Source organism: Raphanus sativus, unplaced genomic scaffold, assembly GCF_000801105.2.
Source record: "Raphanus sativus cultivar WK10039 unplaced genomic scaffold, ASM80110v3 Scaffold3910, whole genome shotgun sequence".
Lineage (NCBI taxonomy): Eukaryota > Viridiplantae > Streptophyta > Magnoliopsida > Brassicales > Brassicaceae > Raphanus > Raphanus sativus.
In genome coordinates this window covers 87-9,293 of record NW_026619214.1, presented here as the reverse complement: position 1 = coordinate 9,293, position 9,207 = coordinate 87, and the positions used below count along the sequence as shown (strand labels likewise).

At 37.2% G+C, this 9,207-nt stretch overlaps 2 protein-coding genes across 2 annotated transcripts; both read left to right on the top strand.

Moving 5' to 3' along the window:
- The first annotated feature begins 2,756 nt into the window (after window positions 1-2,756).
- LOC108835489 (glutathione S-transferase T3-like) lies at window positions 2,757-3,647 on the top strand. The gene has a single exon (XM_018608735.2). It carries the CDS (start codon window positions 2,757-2,759, stop codon window positions 3,645-3,647), a length of 891 nt encoding a protein of 296 aa, XP_018464237.2.
- A 3,162-nt stretch (window positions 3,648-6,809) lies between these two features.
- On the top strand, window positions 6,810-8,807 carry LOC130494790 (protein DJ-1 homolog A-like). Its single transcript, XM_057001725.1, has 8 exons — window positions 6,810-6,932; window positions 7,019-7,219; window positions 7,305-7,454; window positions 7,526-7,711; window positions 7,786-7,866; window positions 7,955-8,155; window positions 8,252-8,389; window positions 8,489-8,807. The coding sequence occupies exons 1-8, from the start codon at window positions 6,912-6,914 to the stop codon at window positions 8,684-8,686; spliced, it is 1,176 nt and encodes a 391-aa protein (XP_056857705.1). The 5' UTR covers window positions 6,810-6,911; the 3' UTR covers window positions 8,687-8,807.
- Window positions 8,808-9,207: the final 400 nt, after the last annotated feature.

The following is a 9,207-nucleotide window of genomic DNA, read 5'->3' as shown; positions in this document are numbered from 1 at the left end:
AAAATACAATTCTATCATGGAATTAATCAACTTTTTAAAATGAGAAATACTTGGGTTCACCCCTAGAGTGAACCTTTAGGTTCACCCAGCCAATAGAATTTTGTTATTTTATATTTAGTATCTTTTGAAAAAGGAAACAAAATATTGTCAAGTTTTATTATATTTTTAAAATAAAAAATAAATAGAAAATAATAGTAGTAGCAAAAAAAAAATTATATTTAAAATACCGTCAACAAAACACTAAACCCTAAACCCTAAATCATAAATCCTAAACCCATGGTAAACCCTTGGATAAATCCTAAATCTTTTGATTTTTTTAAAAATATACTTTTTAACACAATCAACAAAACACTAAACCCTAAACCCTAAATACTACCTAAACCCTAAATACTAAACCCTAAACCCTTGGGTAAACCATAAACCCTTGGATAAATCCTAAACTCTAGAATTTAGAATTTATCCAAGTGTTTTGGATTTACCAAGGGTTTAGGGTTTACCCAAGGGCTTAGGATTTAGGATTCAGGGTTTAGTGTTGGTTGACGGTATTAAAAATATATTTTTAAACGTGTTTTTATTTGCAATTACTATTATTTTTTATTTATTTTTATTTTTATTTTAAAAATATAATAAAACTTGACAATATTTTGTTTCCTTTTTTAAAAGATACTAAATATGAAATAACGAAATTCTATTGGCTGGGTGAACTTAAAGGTTCACTCTAGGGGTGAACCCAAGAATTTCTCTTTTAAAATGGAGTTCTGCATTAAAAATGCTCTAGGGGCGATATTTTCCCAAGTTGCTAGAAATGGTTATTTCAAATTTCAATTTGGTGCATTTCTAAGGAAGGAAATAATGAAGGAATAGTCAAAGGAGCGGGACAGGCCTCTTTTCTCACAACATGTTCAGCATTAGAAAGTTCAAAGCTCTACTTATGGCGATGCAAAATTCTTGGTCAAACGGATATACAAGGGTCATATTTGAAAGGGACAGCAAGGTTCTGGTGGATCTCATTACCAAGAAGTCAATCAACTTTGGCCTATACAATAATACAATTACATACGAGATATTTGGAGATGGAGTGCAAAGTTTGAAGACATAAAATTCTATTGGATTCCAAGAGAAAAAAACAAAGCAGCTGATATACTCTCTACACAAGCCTTACTAGTGGTTCCTACCTTTGTTTTTCATTAATTTGTAGTTGTACCATCTGTAATCTTAAATCCTTTACATCTTTGACTAAATTGAATCATCAATATAATTCAATTTCCGGTTCAGAACCTCATCCGGTTTACTCTACTACAAATTACAAAATATAAAAAACGACAGCACGTGGTTGCACTAAATAAAGAACCGGGACGTGATCTCGTTTCTCGCCAACAACTTCAACCCGTCTTATTAGTTTACGAGAAAAGAGTGTATACATTAGAGCAACATTATCGCGCGTCCCTAACCGCGTCCTTAACATTAATCGCGCAAAAAGAAAATCAAAAATGATTCAAATAAACTTGAGACGTCCCTTAGCTAAGGAACAAATGTGGTCATCCTTAGCTAGCACGTGTCGTGTTTTTAGTGGGCGATGGTAATTAGGGTTGAAACGACGCGTTTCATCGGTTTCGATCAGCACTTCATTTTTTCTTTTTTTTCGAAACCTGTTGTGTTAGAGAAGGCGATTGGGAAGGCGATTGGGAAGGCGATTGGTTGGGTCTCGACGGTGGTTCGTTTTCGACGGTTCTTCTCGGCGGTTCGGTCTGGACGGTTCTCCTTGGCTTCTATCTCGACGGCGGTTCTCTTTGTCGACAGTTCTCCTCGGCGTTTGGGTCTCGACGGTTCTCTTTCTCGACGGTTCTCCTCGGCGTTTGACTTGATACGAAGGTGAAGAAGGTATGTGTTCTCGATCTAGTACCTTTGATTGATTGTATCTATTTTGTTGTCGTTATCGATTTAGGGTTTTGTTAATTTCGAATCGTCTTAATCTAGGGTTATCCGTTTGATTACTGAATTGGTTATCCGTTTGATTAATGATTTGGTTAATTTCCCATCGTTTTGTTCTCGTTCTTGATGTAGGGTTTTGATTGATTGTAAATTGTTTATCGTTCTTGGTGTAGGGTTTTTTTTAGTAAAGAGATGGTGAAGTTGTTTATTGTTTGCAGAACCATTACTCATATTTGATGAAACTGATTTTTTTTTTGCTTCTGATTGTGAGAGTGAGCTAGTAGTTGAGGTGAAGATTTGTCTCTCGCAAACCCGGATAATTACAACAAGTCAAACCATTTCGTCCAAAGTACAAGGTAAATCACTAGCACTTGAACTCAAATAGTTAAAACTAGTAGGCATAGAGTTATTAACTCGGATTGAAAACGTGTAGGCATGTACTCTGATTAGACATGGTTGGTTGTGTAACTTTAATGCACTTGAACTAGTTGGTTGTTAAAATGTTTAGTAACTGTTTAGCCTAGTTAGTTTGCTTTGATATACTGAGATGATAATCTAGTTAGTTTGCAACCAAATATTGTCTTCTTCGATATACTGAGATGATAGTATAGTTACTTTGCAACCAAATCATGAATTAATTTTAGGAGGAGATGTGTAATAACTCTGATATGACTTTGGTAGTTTATGGTTAGGCTTTATTATCGTTTTTCTCTCTTCTCTGCCTATTAATAAACACCAAACTATCCTTCAATCTCCATCATCTTCTTTCTCTCTTCTCTGCCTAAACCTTTCTCTTCTATAAACTCTTCTCTCTTCTTAGTGCAATGGGTTCTCAAACTCCATATAGCCTGTCTTCTGGCTATGTAGGTCTTCTTACCAGTCAACACGATAGTGTTGTCAATGGGAACTTCGGCTATGACAGTTTTCATTCCCAATCATCGGAGATCCCTCTCTTCAGTTCACAGTCTGACGCTCCAACTCCAGTTGAAGACACACTACCGCAGCGTGGGACGAGACAGAAGTGGACACCAGCTGATGATGAGGTGCTAATCAGTGCCTGGCTCAACACATCCAAGGATGCCATTGTCGGCAATGAACAAAAGTTACACACCTTCTGGAAAAGAGTTGCCGAATACTTCGAAGCAAGTCCTCATGTTACAAATGGTGGTCCAAAGAGGCTGCATAAACATTTGAAGTCGCGATGGCATAAAATAAATGAGTCAACCCAGAGATTCTGTGGCGCCTATGCAGCCGCAGAGAGGCAGAACCGCAGTGGTCAAAACGAGAATGATGTTCTCAAGGCCGCTCACGACATCTACCACTCTGATCACAACATAAAATTCAACCTCGAGCATGCATGGTGTGTGTTAAGGTATGACCAGAAATGGCTTAACCTCAACCCTCCTCCTAAGGCTGCTGGGAGTTCAAAGAGAAAGGATGGTGTCGATGGTGTCGAAGGTTCCGAAGCTTCTGTCTTTGTTGGTGATAATGAGCCCCGCCCTGAAGGTGTCAAAGCTGCAAAAGCAAGAAGGAATTCGAAGCAAGGGAGGAGTGTTGAGGATTATAAGAGCATTTGGGAAATAAAGAAGGAAGATTTTGCTGAGAAGGAGAAGTTGTCTAAGCTAGCCATACTAGACACTCTTCTGGCAAAAAAAGATCAACTCACCGAGGCTGAGGAAATTGTGAAGGATAAGATAGTGGCCCAGTATTTTTAAACTAAGGATCAACTCACCGACTCTGCATTTAGTTTGTTTGTTTGCTTGTTTGCTTGTTTGCTTTTAACTTGTTTTAATCATCTACTTTGTTTGCTTCTTTGCTTCTTTGCTTGTTTAATATTCTACTTTGTTTCTTTGCGGCTATGTAATATAATGTACTTTGTTTCCACGCATGTAATATTAATCAACTTCTATGTAATATAATCAGTTTGTTTCTTGGCTTCTGTCTTATTTTTTGTACTTTGTTTATTTTTTTTCCAGGTTTAGCTGGACATGGGACAGTATAGCTATAGTCAGCCTTCTTCTTCTCAGTATGGGGACACAGCTGACAGTAGCTACAGCGAGACAGAGGAGCTTATACGCCGAGACCAAGCTGAGATTGAGTCCAATTATCGTGAGCAGGTTCAGTATCCTCCTCAACCCGAGGTAGAGTTCGGGTTTCCTCAGGTCTGCTACTGTGGTTCTCAGCATATTCTAGCCACTTCGAAGACCACCAATGATCCGGGAAGAAGGTTTTATACTTGTGACAATAAAGATGATGGGGACTGCCATGTATTTAAGTGGTGGGATGTGGTGGTTATGGAGGAGATGAGCGCGAGGGATATACACACGCTGCAATTGGCTCAGAAGGTAGAAGCTCTAGCATTACCCTCGGAAGGTGACTATGAGACTCAGCAGAAACTGGATGCGGTTGAGAAGATGGTGTGTGAGTTAGGCAAGAAGTGTTCAAGGGTTACCATCGGCTTTCAATACTTGGTTGGTGTTATGGGTTTCCTGTTAGTTTTAATAGGAATGGTTGTCATGTTTAAGTAGATCAAATGAGTGGTTTTAGCAAGTTGCTATTACCATCGGTTTTCATGTGTAATTTGTAATGAATTTGTACTCTTTCTCGGCTTTGCACTCTTTGAATAGTGCTCATGTTTAACTTATAATTTGTCATCAATTTGTAAGACATGTATCATGTTTAACTTATAATTTGTAAGACATGTATGATGTGTAATTTGTTATAACATGTGTTTCTCATTTGGTGGTTGGTAAAGTTACCAAAGAGTCACAAGATGTACTATAGAGTCACAAGGTTTCTTTGTTTATTCCACAAGAAAACAACAAAGCATCACAAGCTGGTTTATGGTCACTATAAAGCATCACTCGTATGCTTACTTCAAGGATCACTTGTCTTTCTTTTTAAAATAAATCACAAGCATATATTCTCTTTCTTTTTTAAAAAATGGCTTCTTCTTCTCATTACCATTACCACAAAGATAATGGTGACGATTTTGATGACATGTTTGATGATTTTGAGGAAGACTTTGATCAAATTCCAGAACCAAAAAAGAGAAAAAAACGTATTTTTATCGAGAGAAACCGAGAAGAAGGCCACGACAAGCTTTGGAATGACTACTTCAGCGATACTCCAACTTACTCTCACAATTTATTCCGGCGCCGGTTTCGAATGAACAAATCATTGTTCTTGAGTATTGTCCATCGTCTCTCAACAGAAGTAGCGTATTTTCGACCAACAGAAGATGCAGTGGGACGAAAGAGTCTATCTCCGCTCCAGAAATGTACTGCAGCAATTCGTCAATTGGCGTATGGTGGTGGAGCTGATGCAATAGACGAATATGTATGACTAGCTGAAACAACAGCTCGAAAATGTTTGCACTATTTTGCCGCCGGAATAATCCACTTGTTTGGCGATCATTATCTTAGACGTCCCATACCGGAAGATCTTCAAAGACTACTCCATTTTAATGAAGGACGGGGATTTCCCGGGATGATTGGAAGCATCGACTGTATGCATTGGGAGTGGAAGAATTGCCCAAAAGAATGGAAAGGGATGTATTCACGGGGAACCAATAAACCAACAATTGTGTTGGAGGCGGTTGCTTCATATGATCTCTGGATATGGCACGTTTTTTTTGGAGCTCCAGATACTATGAACGATCTTAATATTCTTGATAGATCACCTATTTTTGATGACATTATTGAGGGCATAGCGCCGGAAGTAAACTTTCATGTCAACAGGAGGGAGTACAATTTGGCTTACTATCTCACGGATGGTATTTATCCAAAATGGGTGACTTTTATTCAATCAATCCGACTACCACAAAATCTGAAACATTCTTTATTTGCTCAAAAACAAGAATACGTTCGAAAAGATGTTGAGCGTGCCTTTGGGGTCTTGCAAGCTAGGTTCGCCGTGGTTAAAAATCCTTTTAAATTATGGGATAAAAAAAATTTCTAATATTATGAAAGCATGTCTCATACTCCATAATATGATTGTCGAAGATGAACAAGATGCACGCACTGTTGAGGAATTTCAAGATGACGATTTTACATTTACCGTTAAAAAATCTACAAGACAGCCCCAATCAAATGCTCGTCGCAAAGAAGTTCAAGATCAACAAATCCATCAACAATTATAGGAAGATTTGATTGAAAATATATGGGACAAATTTGGACATCAAGCAAATTTTATATAATGTTTATGTTTCTATGAATTCAATAAAATGTTTGTTTGCTTTCATTTATGATGTTTGTTATTTTTTTTCCTTCTTTGTAATTTTCTTGTTTTCTATATTTAAATGTTTAATGTTTTCTCTATTTAAATGTTTCATGTTTTATTTAAAACTTATCTTTGTATATCACTAATTATAAAAAAAAAAAACTTAAGGACCACTACAAGTCCTAGCAATAATCAAAATTTTAAGGATTGTCCTAACAATTGTCCTTAAGGTCATCCGTATTAGCGGATTATGGCACGGAGTCTAAGAAAAAAATATTAAAATAAAGCAAAACCAATGAACTCGCCCCTTACAGTATCACTGGGAAGAGGTGATATCATGTGAATTTTGTGGGCCCCAGGACACGTGGCGGCCCACGATTGGTCCAACTATTATTATTAATTTTTTCTTTTTTTGGTAAAAACAAACGAAAAGAAAATAATAAAAAAGTAATAAAAGTCAACATGTGGTGAACCTCGGCACGCATCGTTGATGTTGATGCTCTAACACCAAAATATTATTAAAAAAACCTAAGGACCAACATTTAAGTCCTAGCAATAATGTTGCTTACGTGGAAAGATTGAAAAGAAGCGTTTCCCCCACCCAGTTCCTTTTCTTTATGCTTACGTAATCGCATACGTCACAGATCAGTGACGTCGTTACAGTCGTTCCACTATTTAAACGCCCATTAGTGACACTCCTTTCTTCTCCACTAAACTCCATAGTTCTCTTCTTCTACTTCACCATCTTCCTGGCAAACATGGCTCCATCTACGAAGACGGTCAGTGGGGTTTCACGATCACGATATCATACTTTTTTCCCCTTCCTCGTACATAACGAGTTTTATTTTCTTTGGCGTCTCTTTAGGTTTTGATCCCTATTGCGCACGGTACGGAGCCTCTAGAAGCGGTGGCGATGATCACCACGTTACGGCGAGGTGGCGCTCACGTGACGGTGGCGTCCGTCGAGACTCAGGTTGGCGTCGATGCTTGTCATGGTATCAAGATGGTCGCTGATACTCTCCTCTCTGATATTACCGATTCTATTTTCGACCTTATTGTGCTCCCTGTAAGTCTCTCGATAGATTATTGCTTGCTTCTCATGTTTGCTTGATAATTATTTTGCTATTATTAAATATTTGATTGGTAAAAAGGGAGGGCTTCCCGGCGGCGAGACTCTAAAAAACTGTAAACCATTAGAGAATATGGTAAAGAAACAAGACGCAGATGGACGACTTAACGCAGCTATATGTTGTGCTCCTGCGTTGGCCCTTGGTACTTGGGGTCTACTACAAGGCAAAAAAGTAAGTATCCAAGAATCTTGTTTTCTTGTGATCTTATTTTCTTGATTTATGTATATGGTGTTTTCTTGTAGGCAACGGGATACCCGGTTTTTATGGAAAAACTTGCGGCTACTTGTGCCACTGCCGTTGAGTCAAGAGTGCAGATAGATGGAAGAATAGTGACCAGTCGTGGACCGGGGACCACCATAGAATTCTCCATCACGCTTGTAGAGCAGTTGTACGGGAAAGAGAAAGCTGATGAAGTCTCTAGTATCTTGGTATATATGTTTTGTCTCAAACAGAGAATCTTAGTATATTCTCTTAGATTTACCTATTCTCCTTTTGAAATCAGCTGGTTCGTCCTAACCCTGGCGAGGAATATACTTTTACTGAGCTTAACAAAACAGAGTGGTTATTTGAAGATACGCCACAGGTATGTATATGTTGAGTTGCCTCTCCACTTGTTACTTTATTTTAACTGGTCGTTTATAAGCCTGAAAGATAGTGTCTTCCCATTTCAGATTCTTGTACCCATTGCAGAGGATTCAGAGGAGACTGAAGCTATAGCCCTTGCAGATATCCTGAGGCGGGCAAAAGCAAATGTCGTGATTGCTGCAATTGGTAATAGTTTGGAAGTTGTAGGATCATGCAAAGTTAACCTAGTAGCAGATGTGCTTCTTGATGAGGTTTCAGAGAAGTCATTTGATCTGATTGTGCTTCCTGTGAGTAGTGCTAACTCTCAAAACATGACAACTTATTATAAGTCTCAAACAACATTTTGGAGTATATGTTACAATGACAAATAATCAAAACTACAGGGCGGTAATGGTGCTCAAAGATTCGCAAGCTGTGAGACACTGATGAATATGTTAAAGAAACAGGCAGAAGCAAACAAACCATACGGAGGAATCTGTAAAGCGTCTGTTTACGTCTTTGAGCGTAATGGTTTACTCAAGGTACATTTATCAATCAAGCAAATCGATACTTGAATAGTTTCCTTGTTAATTTAGCTGTTGAGTCATTAACTAAGATATAAGAGCCATGTTTTTGTATAGGGTAAGAAGGCTACTACTCACCCAAGGGTGAGCAACGAGCTTTCAGACCAGAGTCACATTGAGGACAGAGTCGTGGTAGACGGAAACGTCATAACGAGCAGAGCTCCAGGGACTGCAATGGAGTTTTCACTTGCGATTGTGGAGAAGTTTTACGGCCGAGAGAAAGCGCTTCAGCTTGCAAAGGCAACGCTTGTTTGAGAAGCTTCAGCCTTTGAGAAGTTGTTATGTATCTCTCCTGGTGAGATGAGTTACTTTGTAATATGAGCTAGTGTTTGTGTGTGTAATTTCTGTCTTATCTATAAAATTATTTGCGAAATGATTTTTCGCGACGGAGCTTTCACTTTTAGACTGGTTAATATTGTTTATATAATTAATAAATAAAATATATAAATAATCTAAAAATAAAGGGAAAAACGAAAAAAATAAATTTATTTGATTAGTAATTGATTAAAATTAATGATAGTAAGAATTATCCAAAATCTAAAAATATATACTAAAATAAAAAGATAATTTCTATTATATTGTGTTGTTATCTGAAAAACATATTTCATAATAAAAAGTTTTAAAAACATACCTAAATATTAATAAAATAAATATTTTAATTTTATATATTTGAAAATATATTATTAGTGAGTTTTAAGATTTATTTCTATATTAAAATTAAGATATAAAATAATTAAACATTATTTTAGTTCCATGTATTTTTGTGTTTAGCTACA

Bases quoted from the DNA above. Each gene is read 5' to 3' on its own strand.
- LOC130494790 (XM_057001725.1), top strand. From the start codon at position 6,912: ATGGCTCCATCTACGAAGACG. The intron at 7,220-7,304 runs GTAAGTCTCTCG...ATTGGTAAAAAG, and splicing joins TCGACCTTATTGTGCTCCCT to GGAGGGCTTCCCGGCGGCGA. The intron at 7,867-7,954 runs GTATGTATATGT...TTCCCATTTCAG, and splicing joins TATTTGAAGATACGCCACAG to ATTCTTGTACCCATTGCAGA.
- LOC108835489 (XM_018608735.2), top strand. From the start codon at position 2,757: ATGGGTTCTCAAACTCCATATAGCCTGTCTTCTGGCTATGTAGGTCTT.